Source organism: Lipotes vexillifer, unplaced genomic scaffold (assembly GCF_000442215.2).
Source record: "Lipotes vexillifer unplaced genomic scaffold, Lipotes_vexillifer_v1.1 scaffold897, whole genome shotgun sequence".
Taxonomy (NCBI): domain Eukaryota; kingdom Metazoa; phylum Chordata; class Mammalia; order Artiodactyla; family Lipotidae; genus Lipotes; species Lipotes vexillifer.
In genome coordinates this window covers 311,359-328,338 of record NW_006785587.1, presented here as the reverse complement: position 1 = coordinate 328,338, position 16,980 = coordinate 311,359, and the positions used below count along the sequence as shown (strand labels likewise).

Sequence of the window (16,980 nt, the reverse complement as noted above, 5' to 3'; positions counted from 1 at the left end):
GGAAAGAAATTTGTAGGCTGCTCTCCAAAAGAGAACAGGTCCCAGGCAGAATAGATAATCTTAATAAAAAAACTACTGGGGCATCCCACTTCCTGCAAGAGCATATGATACCATGGCTTATCTTACCAGTTTTGATTGTTGGCCTCCTATTCTCCCAAACAGGCTTAGTGTGGACAAGGGGGTATGATATTGTATGTTTACTTCCAGGGATAGAGGCTAATTAAAACAAAGAGAAATTATTTAATATTTATATAATTAAAAGCTATTTAAAAAAAAAACAAAGAAGATAAACTAATTTGGACCTTTCTTTACCAGTAAATGAATCTTTTATTTGGTGGGGCCTTAAAAGATGGAGTAAAACCTGATTTCTAAGTTATGGCCATAAAGATGAGCATGAAGAAATTCTCCAGAGTTTCAGAGGATATTTACCAGTAGTTTTACCACAGGATTCTTGAAGACTTGAAATAATTTACCCTAATAATCATTCCATGTAGGTACTTGTAGGACATTCACATATCTGTTAATATGTTAATGAATGCCTTTCCTACCCAGGCACTATGTTTTTGCAAAACTGATAGGGTTTTCTACATAATCTTGAAATGCTTTTTCACATTTCCCAAATGTGCTAGCCATTAGTAGCATCTTGCCAAACCAGTTTCATAGTCAAATAATCATACCCTGATTTTAAGCTATGCCTAACTTCTGACCTGTTACCTCAGCTATGGCACTGACAGTACTATTTTCCAAATCAACTTAATAACCTATCAGGTTGCTGTTGATCAGTATATCACTTAGGATAAATATGGCTTGAACACTGCATGAGCCACCCATTAGGTCACACTGAATAATCTTAGCTTGAATTCAGCAGTTACTGAAGAGCTTTGCAATAAGCCCCCTCCTTCCCTCAATCAAAACTCTTAAAAAGTCTGTTTTTCTGTAGGTTATATTTAAACTGCTACTCCCCAAAGTCATATTTCAGTTTTTGACACTGTCTGATCTGAGGCACATCTCCCATTGCCCCGGTATTCCCTGCAAAGGCTGTCCTGAAGGTAAATGAGGTAATCAGTATGAACAAACTTTGATCTCTTTTGTCCTTGTTAGAGTTGGTTAAGTATATATGCTTCAAAGCTATAGTACTTCACTCTCTCTCATTTCCAAAGGCTTCACGAACTTCATGCGTAGTCCTGCTTGTGACATATTTAACCCACTGCACCATGAAGTGTACCAGGACATGGACCAGCCCCTGTGCCACTACTACATCGCTTCCTCCCACAATACATACCTGACCGGGGACCAGCTCCTGTCTCAGTCCAAAGTGGACATGTATGCACGGGTACTGCAGGAGGGCTGTCGCTGCGTGGAAGGTGCGTGCTTTGAGCGCGAGTGTGTGTGGGTGCACACGTGCTTTAGTCAGGCACGTCTACTGTAAATAATGGAGACCTAAAAAAATGCACTCATGCTAATCAGAACTATTTTCCCACTCACTGTAAAGTTATTCTTAACTCATAATCCTCTCTGGTTCCTCCTGACACTTCAAACAGGGAGAGAGATGTGTACTAGCATTTGGGAGGCACACCTTCAGGTGCTGAAAAATTGTGATGAATGTGAAAGTTTTTCCTAGAAAGATTTTTTTTTTTTGATTAAAGAATGGTAAAGATGGTTCAGGATAAATATTTATTTTTAAGGTACTTCATGGTCTATCAATCAGCCAACACTTATTAAATTTCTAGGAGGTTCCTGCGGGTTAGGACACAGATGTAAGATGTGGCTTCTATCTTTCAGGCGCTGACAGTCATTAGAAGGGGTGGACGGTAAAAATCATAGTATGGTGTGAGAATTCCACCAGTTGAATCAAACGTGGTTGAGAGGTGATACAGAAAGTGAGGGGTGATGTAAAATATGATGAGAAATCAACCTGGAATGTAGACTTGGGTCAGCGATAAAGGGTTCTGAGTGCTGTGATAAGGAATTTCAGCTTTAGCTTTTGGTAACGAGGGTCCAGTGGATTGTTTTAATACCTAGAGTGATACGGTCAGACTAGCAGTTTAGAAAGATTGCTTGGGCAGCAGTGTAGGAAGATAATTTTTCTTTAAGATGTATGTTTGTGGTGGGGGAAGGGAGGTGAAACTAGAGCAAGGAGAATAGTGGGAAGGCTATTGAAATGATTGAAAGGAAGGATCATAAAAACTTAGACTAGATGAGAGAGATGCTTATATGGATATTAAAGAAGTAAACTTACAGGACCTGGTGAGCAAAGTAAAGGATGTAAGGCTTGAAGGGGAGAGCTGGAATGAATGATGGTGCCATCACCTACTGTGGGGACTGAGAGGAAGAGCATTAATGAGTTCAGCTTTCCATCGGTTGAGTTTATAGTGACTTTGTAATATTTACATGGACATTTTTATCAGTCAGTTAAATAACAATATGTGAACTCAACAGAAGGATCCAGAAAAGATAAAGATTCCACAATTCCAAGTTTTCTGTGTGTTAGTGTACAAGATCACTTACAGAGACCTTCGTGTGTAAATGTACATCACAGTGGACAAGATCACTTAGAGGAGTGGCAAAGAGAACAAGGCCTGAGGACTTATGCAATCCAACCTTTTGAAGAGAAAGAACAAGGGGACTGACGAAGACAACTAACACAAAACAGTCACTTGGACCTAAGGGATGAAATGGTCAAAAATGTCCCATGCAATAGAAAAGTAAAATAAAGACTAAGTGTCCAGTCTGGTTGCGTTTGACAGCTGGGAGGTTATTAGTGTCTTTTGCTATATAGTTTTGGTGGCCTCTCAGTGGGAAGATCAGGTAGATAATCTGCTGTGAGTTAGTCACTTGGCATTTTTCTGCATTAGGGGAAGACAATACAGGGTTGGGGAGGTTTTGAGACTTGGAAGAGGGGGAAATGAGGATTCATTCATTTTGTTTTTAGATGGGGTAGGGGACAAGAAATTTTAAAATGGTTCATGCCTGTTACCCTCTCTTTTCTCAGGATAGTAGGAGAGAACACCATCCACTAAGTGTAGAGTGGGTGGATGTTGGTTGGGGAATGGGAGGCTTAAAAAGATCAGCAAATAATGAGTAAGGAGTTGACAAGATAAATTGGGGAAGGCCTAGCTAATTTCCAAAACAGTCTTTAACAGAACAGTCTTTTTGTTATACAAAATCTGCATGCTCAGACTGCCCCCCACCCCATTCCCAACAGACTAGGTATAAGAGCAGTGAAGACAGATTCTAGAATTGATTCAAGCCTCTGGATTTCCAGGTCGTATAAAATATCTTCAAGATGTTGGTGAGAGCTCTTTTAAGTAAGTGACAGTAGGTCCATGAACTAGGAAAGGAAATGAAGGGACCACAAAATGAGGTTAAGAGACTAAAAGACTCAAAGAAACAGAAATACTGAGAATGTCGGCATCACGCATACCGTAAACAAGAACAGAGAATTATTATCACAAGGTGGGATTTTGGATATAGTTGAGGTAATGACTATATGCAGGGCGTGTGGTGGGTGAGCATGATTAGAGTGAAGCAAGGAGCTGTTGGCATTGAGGTCAAGGTTAAGTGATTGGGTAGATTGCCCAGGTGGACTTTTAAGTCAAAGGATGCTGACAGGGAGATTCAAAGCTAAAAAATTAAAAGATCAAAAATTGGATATTAAAAACTGTAAACCACATGTTTAAGTAGAAGAAGAATGCTACGGAAAAGGCACTTGGAAGATGCCAGGAAGGCAGAGATGGATAAAGTGAGGTTTAAAAGTGGGGGGACTTTTTAAATGAATGTAGAACAACAGTTGTTTAAAAGTAGCATCCTCATTTTGTGATTTATACAAAAAAAGCATCTGTGGAGAAAGGAAGTAGTATCCTCCCAGGTAAACTGGTTGTTAACCAAGATAAGGAGGTTGAGGAAGAATTCCAGAGAGTCTAATGATGAAAGGGGGTTTGTTAGAGAGTCTGATGATGAAAGGGGGTTTGTTTACACTGGAATGGAGATTCCATGGAGCAAAGGGGAATTGCTTTTTGGTGGGAGCATACGGGAGTCAGCAGTAGGTAGCAAGTTGTTCTTGGGGTGGTGGAATAGTGTAGGGAGATGAATAAAGCAGTAGGGCAGTGAGATAATACTGGTGAGTAGAGGAACGCTTCTTTGTCAGAGAGTTTCCGGCTTGAAGAATTTTCTGCTACAAAAGTAGCAGATGTAATGTTACTGTAATAGTAGTAGTAATGTTACAGTAATAGTAGTAGTAATGTTATAAAGGCAAATTGACATATTTTGAAAATGGACAGGTATTAAAAACTATCTGCATACAGAACCATTAGGACCACTACCCATTTAGCACTCTGGAAGTATATGATTTAAGACATGGCGTTTTTGCAGTAGATGCAGAGAGCACCTACTGACAGTAGTGACTGATAATTGAGTAGCTTAAGCAACTGGATAACGAAGATGCTTATAAAATATTAGCATAAAGGAAAACCTTTCGAGCAACAGAAGGTCTTGAGGTGACATTCTGTTCTCAGCCATTATTCAACCATTTGTTCACTCAGCACTCAAGCAGTTTTACAAGTCTGTCATGCATAGAAATGCCAGGGCACACACCCTTATTGGCTTCAGAGTGATGGTTGCCTATCATTTTAAATGGTGACATTTTCTTGGAGGCCAAATATGGAAAATGACTTCTGGTGACTCCATGAAGTGAAAGTCAACTCCAGGCAGTTTTGCAATTTTGTTACTTCTGCGCCCTGTACTGTTTCCTTTGCTTTTCAGGTCTTTCAGGTGCCCAATCATTTCTTTTTTGATTTCTCTGTCCAAAATCAGGGTCTTACCGAAGCTTAACCATGTTCTAATGATCAACTCCTTACTGAATCAGATCTTCTAATTCTCTGGCATTCCTTGGGCTATTAAGAAGGAAAGTTATCTGATTAAGATAATTTATAGTAAGACACAAATAAGTTTTAGTTTTAGCTTTTTCAGAGATCTTTTAATTTTAAAATTAGCTTTTAGAAATTGTGTGCAGCAGATGACATTGAACATGGGTGTTCCCTTATACCTTCTTTCTTCCTCTTTGCTAGTCACCAAAGTAATAGAAGCTACTGATCTTTGCCCTCCTTGTGTAAAAGGTGTTGCTTGCTCCAGACAGTCACACAAACTGAGAAGATGCACAGCTTGTATATAATTTCAAAGGACGTGCAATCTCTCAAATATCTCCCTCGCCAAGCCTGCATCAGCAAACTTCTCCTCTGTTGTTTGGCTTGAAGTTTTCACTATTGGAATAATCTATGACTGGACAGTGAAAGTCAAACTGCTATTTCTGGAAGGTTTTGTTGAGAAGAAGCATTATACTGTGTTTATCTAGGAGACTTGGTCAGCTTTGTACTTGCTCTATTTCCCGTCTGAAACTATGGTTGTCACCTTGGCTTTGAATATACTGGGAAGGAACAGGGAAACCACCATGATTTCGTCCCCTTTTGTGGGCTAGGTTCTGGTTAAGTGCTTTCCATACATTCTTCTTTAATTCTTACAACACTAAGGAAGATGGAATAATCTCCTTAAGAAGGCACCCCAATTTGGGGTACGGTTGGTGGCTCAAGGTCCCATAGCTAGGAAGCTTGGAAGCTGGTATTTGAACCCAAGTTGTCTGACTCCCCCACTTTGCTTCTCCAGGAAGCCTTTGGGGTTTTTGGAGGAACAAGCATTGAATGACATGACCAACCCAAGCGGGGGGATCAAATAAGGCACATCTGGTCACATAAGGAAGACTAGGAAGAACAGTGCACAGCACAGAGAGGAGGTTGGCTTTAACAGGAGGCATTTGCTTGACTTGTGATTAGGCTTGGCATCTAAATATCTAGATGTTCCTGAAGACTTTAGAACTTGATAACATGATTTTTCGTGCTCTCCTGACAATTCCTGTCAGCCCTGTAGTTTGAAGATCTTAGTTTACACTTCAAGCTTGGACCTGGAGGCACCAATCTATATACACCCAGTGGTGCTTTATCTACCTTGCTTCTGCATGAAGTTGGTTTTATTCTTAAACAACTGCAGCTAGGAGTTAAAGAACCTGATTTATAGAATGTAGCAGGTCATGGATTAAAAATTTCAGGTCCCACAGATAATTTTCTGAAGCAGCTTTTGCCAGGTATAGTTCTTAGAGATGGAGAGTAATGATTCTGGACAGTTCTTTCATGGTATTGTAACCTGAAGAATCTCTCCACTTTCAAGCTTCCATTTTGATAATACTATGTTTTCCATCTCCATTAGTTCAGCTGCAACAATGTCCTCGGTCAGGATATATATGGTGTCTTGGGGAAGATGAATAAGTCTTTTGTTGGTGAAGTGGGTTTGCCAGCAAATCAGATTGATGACATTTTTTACACAGCCTTTCATTTCCCTTGATTTTCAGCCCTAGTTGCTTTATAAATATGGATGTTCTGTCCAAGGGATTTTCACTTTCATTATGGAACTGATGTTGTATTGCTGTTGTAATCGGTTTACAACTTTTCCTGTTATCTCTGGGAGCACTATCAGGGTGAAACATTTTGAGTTCCACTATGAAAAGCTGTCATGTTAGTCTCTCAGCTGGCCTTCAGATCTGACCACCTGTTTGTCAGGGTGCTTTGGGGGGCTTCTAACATGCGGTCTGATTGAAAAAATGGGCCTGGCTATTTTGTGGCTAGGAAATTGTTTAGAGGATTTCTACTTTGCCAACATTCTCATCATAGCACTAGCTCTTACAGGAGCTCTTCATGGCCATTTGAACTCGACTATGGGTGCCACGCATTCAGATGGCAGCACTATTTGGGGATGTTGCTATCCTCATTTAACAGACAAGTGATAAAATAGACCTAAAAAGTGAACATTAGGAGAACCATCCTCAAATATGCATATTCTGCCTGTGTTATAAATGTTAGCAAAAGTGCTCCATCTTTCATTACCAAAGTAGTTTCTTATGAAGAGAGATTTTTATGTGTACATGATCATCAAGTCAGCTGTGGCACTGCCTCGTCTACTTTGCATTCTTTTTGAAAATATATTAGCTCATTTATGAGAAACCCTCCTAAGCCCTTTTTCTTCCAAAATGGGGTATAAATTGGGGTATATTGTTTAAGTTACATACTTTTGAAATATCTGTTTATTCTTTTCACGCTTATATCCAAAGACAAATTAAAGAATGTCAAGCACATATCAAAAGAGGGATGGAGCCTCTCTCCCAAGAAGATGCCTTTATATGTTTGACCTCATTTACAGGCCCAAAGGAACAGTATAACACTGTATGATAGCATCCCAAAATATTTGTTCTTAAACTTTGTTTCCAGTATTCCTATGGTTTTAACCTTGAAAGTACTTTCTCCTTTTCTTTTTTCCACTCCCCCCCGCCAAGGATATTTTAATAGGCAGTATTTAATTGATATAAGTAACTGTATTAGTTAGGGAACAGAAACCCCACCCCCCACCCCACCAACTCTCATCTGTTTAGAGAGAGAGAGACAGAAAGAGAGGAAAGAGACCTTTGACTTTTCTCAGATCTGGTAACTGGGTCCTTATTCCTACTTAGGAATGATTGACTGACAGTGAGAAATAGTTACCTCATTTAGACACACATTTCCTGTTGGGCTGCTACATTTATTTATGTGACCTGCTAGGTTCTTGTTGGTATTTGAATTTGTGACCCCCTGTCATAAGGAAGGGCAATGTCATGAGAGCTGGCAAAATTCTATGGGGGATCCTGGTTTAGGATCTAAATCCTTAATCAAGGATTTGACCCTTGGTTGAGATTGAGATAAGCAAAGTGAAAGAGGGCACTTCAGTTGACCTTAAATGAAAGAAGCAAAGGCATGGAAGTAGGATCGTATGTGAGGAAGCTTGCCTAACTGGGAGAATAAGTCTGTGAGGTTGGAAGTAGGAGAAAATAAGTTTGACTTGTCAAACAGGAGCTAAGATATTAATTAACTAGTTTCTTTAACAGTTAAGCCTAAATCTCTGTGCCCTAAAACAACTGAAGTTTATCTCTTATGTGAATTCCGAAATAGCTGTTCTTAACGGGTGACTCTTTCAAGCAGTGATTTAGGGATACAGGCTCTTTCCTTCTGTGTCTGTGCCACCTTCAGCACATGACTTCCAAACTCACAGCAGAAGAGAGGGCATGGATAACTGTGAGGGCAGGGTTTCATAAAGCAGACCTGGAAGTGGTGCACATCATTTCTGTCCACATTTCAATGGCCATGTCCTACTGAAAGGGAAGGCTGGGAACTGTAGTCTAGCTGTGAACTAGGGCGAGAGAGAAAACAGGCTTAGTTGAATGGCTAGCCAGTCTCTAGCGCCAGAGATAGGGACCCTGGGGTTAAGCAGGCAGGAGCTGCTATAAGTTGTTTATTAATAAATTTAACATAGACCTACTGAGTACATACTATGTGTTGGATGCTATGTTATGCACTGAGTAGGCTTTTGAGCAAAGTAGTGACATGGAGAAAGCAGTGTTTTGAGAAATTAGTCTGGTGGCAAAGTGTAAAACAAGGGAAGGCAAACTCTAAGTTGGGGAGGATGGTGAGGAAGCTGTTGTCTTTCTCCAGCTGGGGGTCAGTGAGGTTGTCCATACACCTAACAGTATCAATAGTATTAATAACAATAATGATTACTGTGTGCCATGCAGGTTTATAATCAACTTTTCATGTACTTATAAATCACTCAAACTTATGATTCAAGTCCTGTTCTTAGTTTTCCTTTTATGGATGGGGAAGCAATACTTTAAATTATTAAATCATTTGCCCATATTCACATAAATCTTGGCCTGAAGATTCGAAGTTAAGAAGTCAATGCTATTTTAGAACTACTGTCGAATTAATCAAATGGAAATAAATCTAATGGAAACATAATGAGTTTAGGAGGACAATGATGAAAAACCCTCTTACTGATTTGAGAGGGTCACTGAAACATTAAAAGACTATAGTAAACTGAATAAGAAGATGTAAAATAGAGAAACAATCTGTTAAGAAATATCACTACGCTCAGGCATATTCAGCTGGATTTAGATCAGTTTCTAATGAGAGTCCTTGGTAAATGCTAAGCTGCTTGTGTATATGACCTCTTTGCTAACTATAAGCAGATTTACTTGCAGTAAGTCATTTATAATCTCTAATTCCTTATTCTGATAAATAAGCCAGAACACTCATTTCGGTCTAACAACTTTGTCATGATCATAATACATATAAGCTCAAACAATAGACTTAATACTTGTCTGCTATTTCCAGAACTATCAGGACACACCAGAAACTTTGGGTTGTTGATGTGACATTCTGTTTTTGGCAGTTGACTGTTGGGATGGCCCCGACGGAGAGCCGGTCGTACACCACGGTTACACGCTCACTTCAAAGATCCTCTTCAGAGATGTTGTGGAGACCATCAACAAGCATGCCTTTGTGAAGAACGAGTAAGTAGAGCAGCAGCTGGGAGCCAGGCTTAGCTGGCACATGCAGCACTGCCTGATGTAACACGGCCACCAAGCCACACACTTCCCTGGAGTCTACATCTCGCTTTCTCCTGCCCTGGTTCTCTCCTTCCTTCCCAACAAAACACCGAACAAACAAGGGCTGCATGTATATATTTTCTTGTGCTCTCTTTATTCCTTACCCCATTCTCTCTCAAGATGTTGCCTCCTCGAAGCATGTTCTTACAAAGAGTGACCTCAAAATTTCTAAAGCCAGGGTGTACAGAGTGTCTATAAAGTTTAGAAACAGAGGTTACTATACATAATAAATAGCTTATTGGGATTATATTGCAATACAATAAAATAATATCTTGGTTTCCAGACTTGCTGGATGTCCTATGTATACTGAAGTGCCTGGGATCCTTATGTTACTTGACCCTTCCTTGGCATTTGATAATGGTGATAATTTTCTCCTTAATACTTGCTTTTTGGGGGGGGGGGCCTCTATTATAGCATTCTCTCCTCTATTGCTGCCATTGCTTCTCGACCTCTTTCTTTAGCCTATGGTCTTCTAGTCCATTTCCTCACTCCTTTAATAGTCACTATTTCATAAGTTGTTGTTCTTGGTCTACTTTTTGGTTATTTGCCCATTATATATCCAGAATGTTTTCCCTAAGTTTCAGAGATATATTGAAAAATTCTTACTACAAATTCATCTGAGTATCCCATAGGTACCTGAAAATTAACAAATTTCATTATTTATTCAGACATTTACTTAGATATTTAAAGTTGCCCACTCTAAGCCAGGCATACTATAATAGGTTTGGGGAACCCCAACACTGAGGGAGGATAAGACTCCTACCAGCACGGGGCCTCCATCCCAAACTGAACTCAGCATTTCATTCTGCCAGGCTTCCTCTTACTCCATTTCCTTCTAGTTAGGAGGGTAGCACTGTTTACCAATGGCTTTACCTAGAAACTGGGAGTCCACTCTCGATTCAGCCAATCTTTTCAATCCTACTTGCTAAAGTTTCTTTTGACTCCACTGCCTTCTCTTCATTTTCATTTCTCTTTGGTTTATCCTCCACGCTGGTGTAGTATGTTTCTTTCTGAAAATATAAGCTGATGTTGTAATTCTTAAAGTCCTTCAAAGACTCCCTGTTGTTCATGGTCATGCATTCCGCGCCCTGCAAGGCCTGGCCTCTTCCTGCTCTTCCAGTGTTGTCTTCCACTGTTGCTCCACAGAGACGTGGGTTTCTGCCGTCACTGACTGTCTTCTGGAGTCCCTGGGGATCTCAGTGCTTTCACAGACCCTACCCTCACTTGTGCCGTTCTCTCTGTCCGAAACACTCATCTCCATTATTCCACCTGCCCAATTCTTGCTCATCCTAGAAGGCTACTTAGGCATTGTCCCTCTGGCAAACTTACCAATACTACAACTGATTTAAATGCTTCTTTTCACTGTCCTTAGCACTCAACATATTTCTATCATATCATACAGCACCTTCTTGCAATTGTTGGTGACTTGCCTCCTTTTAAGTAGTTAGGACCATGAACTCCTTGAAAATATGTGGCTATGTCTTATTCATTCATTTTTAAAAGAAATTAAAAATAAAACTTTATTCCCCCCCTCGGCCTTTTTTTTTTGGCTGCTATGTGCGTCTTACAGGATCTCAGTTCCCCAGCCAGGCACTGAACCTGGGCCCCAACAGTGAAAGCCCAGGATCCTAACCATGAGGCCACCAGAGAACTCCCCCTTATTCATTCTTTATTGCCTAGCCAGTGCCTGCAATATACCAGACATTCGAGAAATGATTTTTGCATTAAAAAAGGCAAATTAAAATTACAATTGCATAAAATTAACTTTATAGACATTAGTAGCCTGTGAAATTTCTAACATTTCGTCTTCTCATTAATTAAATATGAAGTTAAAATGCTGTTCTGATAAGAGACGCTTGCTGCATAGCAGGTCTGGTTTGTGGTGACTTCCACATGGAAGAATCTGAGTACTACATTCTGATGGGTCTTTTTACCCTGATTGCTACTAATCTTAGCCAAGTTGATGAAGTGATTTGCGGTTATTTTCCAACATGTGAAGTAGGGCATTGAGAAGACCTGCTGTCTATGTACTTCGGAGGACCCTCTGGTGACTTGACTATGCTTACTTAAAGTCTGGGGATCCTTAGGAGAAAAGCACTTCAAATTAAAACAATTAATAAGCTTGTTTAGCACATTTTAAAAGTTCAGCTTTAAGTTCTAGTTGCATCTTTTTTTTTTTTTCTGGCCGTGCCACCCAGCATGTGGTATCTTAGTTCCCCAACCAGGGATTGAACTCATGCCCCCTACAGTGGACGTGCAGAGTCTTAACCACTGGACTGCCAGGGAAGTCCCAAACTGAAAATGTTTTGTTTTGTTTCATGTGTGAGTTTTTTTTTGGCTTCAACACACCACGCATGGAACTTCCCTGACCAGGGATCGAACCCACGACCCCTGAGTGGAAGGGCAGCGTCTTAACCACTGGACCACCAGGGAAGTCCTTAGTTGCATATTTACACCAGGGTTTCTCAACCTTGGCACTGTTGACATTTTGGATCAGATAATTCTTTGTTATGGGGAACTGTCTTGTGCATTGCAGGATGGTGAGCGAATTCGTGACTTCTACTCACTAAACACCAGTAGCAGCCCCCATCCCCAACATTGTGACCACCAAAAATGTCTTCAGACATTGACAAATGTCCCTTTGGAAGGAGTGCCACACAGTCGCCCCAGCCCCTGTTGAGAAGCACTGCTTCATACACCAAGCATCATTAGACACTGACAGCCTTTTTATAAACAGATTGATAATTTAAAAATCCATTGCTAGAACTGCCTGATGTGACTGTGCAGACAACTCAGGGTTGCTAGTCTGCTGTTTTTCTTTCTTTCTAACACTCTGGGGTAAAACCCATATGAGGACCCAGGAGCAAACAGATTATAGTCTGGTAACCAAACCGACCTCAGTCACAAAGGTTCATCTCTTGGATTACCTCTGGCATCAGATTTACTAATGAGGACAGAATGTAATTTCAGGAGGTCACAGCCTGTATTGTGGAGTTTGTGCTTCTCATACAAGCGCATAAATAAATTTTTTTCTCCATATAGACATATTAGGCAAGTTAAATATTGGTGTGTCTATTTCAGAAAAAAATATACTGCCTAGTACTTGAGAAGATATGTGACGGAAACTAGAAAAAAAATGAAAATAAGCCTTAATTTGTTTTTCTGAGGAAGAAACAAAGTCGGAAGAGGAGTAAGGTCATGGAATCGTTGCTGGTTCCTAAGGCTGTCTGTACTAATCGCTCCATTGGGGTCTCACATTCTCTGCACAGAGCCCTGAGTGCTGGAGGAGAGTGAATGCTTGACTTGTCTTTTTCCTTTTCTGAAAGTAAAGGCTTCAGGAAGCCTTGTATGTATAATTCTATACAAATGATTTTGAAATACCTGACATAGGACGCTATAAACACAAAATTCCATTGTGTTGTTTTCTCCTCAATAGTAATTTTCAAGCTGTGTGTTGAATATATATTTTTAGAGTAAATATCTTCATTTAATGATAGTGGTCTCCTAGATGTTTCTAGACTTTTGAATAAACAAGACAAAATTACCTTATGAGTTTTCTTTCTTTAGGTTTCTTATGTCTCAAAATTTTCTCTTTTATTTTTTCTCGTAAAAGAGACAAAATATATGTACTGTGTGTGTGCATGTGTGTGTGAGGGAGAGAGAGAGTTACAAAGCATTAGACTAAGTCATCTCATATGGATTGGTATTTTGTTCACCCCTTATGCCTGGTAAAATATATTTGGCCAGAGGAGTTTTTTTTTTTTAATTCATCTCTCATCTTTTTCATTTTAGAAGCATTTTAATTATCACCTCTCTCACAAATACTGTCACTAGGCTTGTAAGAACATAATGAATACAGAATAATTTTCAAAAGTCCCTGTGAGTTGCTGTACTCGACACCTTTACAATGTGCTGCTGTTCTCTCAGGTTCCCGGTCATACTGTCTATTGAGAATCACTGCAGTGTCCAGCAGCAAAGGAAAATTGCTCAGTACCTGAAAGGAATATTCCGAGACAAACTCGACCTGTCATCTGTAGACACAGGAGAGACCAAGCAGCTTCCAAGCCCTCAAAGTTTGAAAGGCAAAATCCTAGTGAAGGTAATTACCTCAGGAATGCAATAAAAGGCACTAATGACCTGCTAAGTCCTCCCTCCCTTAAGGACTGAAAACTGGATTATCAAGAGAATAATAGTCAATATATGAAGGGTTGTCTAGATTTGTGCATGCACCTTGTTCCAACTTATTTATAGTCATACCTTCAGAAAAAGCTTGTTACTGACTGGCCACGTATTCTGGGATTTGTTTTTATGAAGTGAGAACCTCAGTACTGTAAATCAAATACTGAATATTTTCGTCTGTAGTAGTTGACGCTGGAGAGGGGTCTGTGTATGGGAGGCCTGGATTACATGTGTCCGTATCCAAAAGCATTTCTTTCAGATTCTTCTCTGCCATTTCAAGCTCCAATAACTGTCTGTCAAAAAAAAGTCTTCATGGTTGGTCAGCCTTGGTTATGTGAGTGAGAAGAGCTCACTTCAAAGTGGAGCACACGTTCAGACATAGTGCCCCATAGGATTCGTGTGTATGCAGAGGAGCAGTAGGTGAATAGAATGGCATTTCATAAACAGATCTTCTAAGGGAGAAAACTTACTACCTGAAATGAATATTATTAATGCAAGGAATAGCCAGAAAGACAGCTCCTTGTGTTCTCAGATTGCTGATGTGATTTTATTTAATTGCAGTTAATTTTGTATATTTGGACTAAAAGCATCTTGGATAGTTGTATTGTTTTGAGACTAAAAACCTAAGGAAAAGCAGTAGAGTATTAATGATCAAATGTGGTTATATTTTACTTAAAAAGGGTGTGTACAAAAACCAAATATCACAGAGGAGGCAGAGGAAAGTCAGATTGTGTGATTTCATAGCAAGACTTTAACTGGGGCTTTAAGAGAGGACAGCACATGGGAAAGATGTAAAGTATTCATCTTTAGAATGGGTCAAAACCTGTTTTTCTATCAGTTAAATGAGAGTTATAGGCTGAATCCATGAAAGGGGTGTCATTGGGCATTTGTATGTGTGAAAGCATTTTGAATAAAAGCTCCAATTATATAGTGCAAGAAATAACGTTAAGGTCAATTTTCCTGAAGTCTTGCTAACGCAGTCTCTTGTGGTGAAAACTGATTGCTAGGTTAGAAAGCGCAGTGTCAGCTTTATAGCCTTGTAAATGTTTCCATGTTCCCAAATGGTCTTTAGCCAAGCGTCAGAAGGTTAAATGCAGAATGAGTCCATCTGATTGAAATACTTCTCATTTGGACGGTGGAACTTAAGGAATATTTGATATGAACTCATTGAATCCCTTGTGCATAACTGGGCTTTGGATCATTGGGCATAGAATGTCCTAGGGCTAATGGGCACCAGGAAGAATTGAAGCCAGAAGACCTGAGGCACTCGTTGGAAGGAGTGGCAGCAACGTGGGCTGTGGGTATTTCAAAGCAGCTGCAGTCCATTTGCTAGTAGTAACCTTCTCCAAACTTTAAGGAGATTTCTTAGATCTCTGGACCAACACACTCCCATTTGAAGCAACAAAAAGGGAACTGACTTTCCTAAGTTCCTTTAGCATCAGAGCAATCTGTGATCCAAAAGGCAGCATTTGAATGGCTACTTACCACTTTGGAGATGGGCAAGTTGTTTATTATTATAGCTGTAACACACAAACTTTCCAACCTTGTGTGTACACACACACACACACACACACACACACACACACACACACACACACAGGTATATATACTAGTCCCTCAGTACCCACAGGATTGGTTCCAAATCCACAATGCTCAAGCCCCTCATATGAAATGGCCTAGTACAGTTGGCTCTTCACATCTGCGGATTCAACCAACCCTTGGGTACGGAGGGCCAATTGTGTGTGTATGTATCTCCTAAAAATTAAACAAAAATTTGCTTTTGAACAAAAATAATAACGAACTTAGTAATTTTCCATAGACTCATTACTGAAAGAAAACTTATCTGGTCCAAGCATTTTACTTTTACAGATGTGTCATAGAGCAGTTACCGCTGTCCTGGGGCCATGAAGCTAAAAGCTAAGAGATGGCTATGGTTCCAGTCTCTAGAAATATCTCCACGTACCATGGAGGAATTAATCTAATTCTTGAGTGTGACTCCCACATGAAATAGTATGTAGATCAGAAGGGGACTCCTAGGTCATTCTTTGTTTACACTGGACCACTGTTAAGTTCATAAAATTCTACCTAAGTTTATTCTATAATTTTCCTCAGGCGTAACACTCTTCATAAGAGGCGTTAAGAAACAATGTTCTGTGGTGTTGCTTTTCTTCCTATCTGCCTGTATAAGGTACCTTTCAAAGACCATGAATGTGGAAAAAGCTGGCAGAAGATATGGCCCTGATATCTTTTAATGGGATTTTGAAAGGACTGAAAATGAGGGCGCCTTGTGAATACTCTAGATGGCAACTTTCTCTCCTTGCTTTCCCGCCTACTGCCCCATTTAAGTAAAGGGGATTTGAAGCTTAGTGCCATATTTATATATCTATAGCTATATATATTCTGGTGGAAAAGAATGTAGTTTTCACTTTGCAGATAGCACGTACAAATAAGTATAGTACATAGGGGTACGAAGGCAAATTAAATACCACCTTTTGAAACCTATAACCATCCTTTTGTAAGTTGAAGAAAATATTTAAGTATTCAGATTCTAAGAGTTTGGATTCTTAATATAGATTTTGTTTTCATTACATAAATGATTTAACCAGCTTTAAATTTATCTCTTTGCCAAGCCCTTTAGGTCAAGAGCTTTGGGTATCAGGGAAGATACAGGAAACTGGGAGGGAGAGTTCTCTGAAAATCTGACTGTGCTGGTGGCCCTGTGGAGGGAGAAGTGGATGAGGGGAAGATCCAGAGTGCTGAAGGTGGGCCAGTCATGGTGTGAAGAGCAGGAATATGTAACAGAAGTCACTGGAGCGCTAGTTTAGAGAAGATCAGCCTGGGTAGTAGTCTGGGATGATACTTAGAAATTTATCATTCTTTTTGGCTGCCAAGCACATGAACATCCTTCCACGTTTAAAGAATTTCCCCCATCTTTATGCTTTTGCTGTATTCCATTCACTCAGCGGGGTGACTAGGTCCAGCCCACACTCAAGGGGAAGGGATTATAGAAATACATGAATACCAAGAGGTAGGAACCGTTGGGGGTATTTTAGAGGCTGTCTACCACAGTGACCTTGGTCCCTTAGCCACAGAGTCTGGTTCTGCCCCCTCTGCTCCCCAAGATTCTGGGAGTGATTCAATTTCCTATTAATATTCCTTTCTGCTTACAAGTAAGATGCTTTTACTGATACAGATGATTAGCCGTCCTGGAAGCCCTTATCAGGCCCCTGGGCCATGCCTCCTTCTTCTGCTTTTTATTTGCTTTTACTTTTTCTGAATATAAA

General features: G+C 40.0%; 1 protein-coding gene across 1 annotated transcript in view; it reads left to right on the top strand.

Moving 5' to 3' along the window:
- PLCH1 (phospholipase C eta 1) overlaps positions 1-16,980 on the top strand; it is a 110,578-nt gene that overhangs the window by 31,015 nt on the left and 62,583 nt on the right. Inside the window, 3 exon segments of the mRNA XM_007457643.1 lie at positions 1,161-1,364; positions 9,301-9,421; positions 13,445-13,616. Coding sequence (XP_007457705.1) covers positions 1,161-1,364; positions 9,301-9,421; positions 13,445-13,616 — 497 coding nt within the window.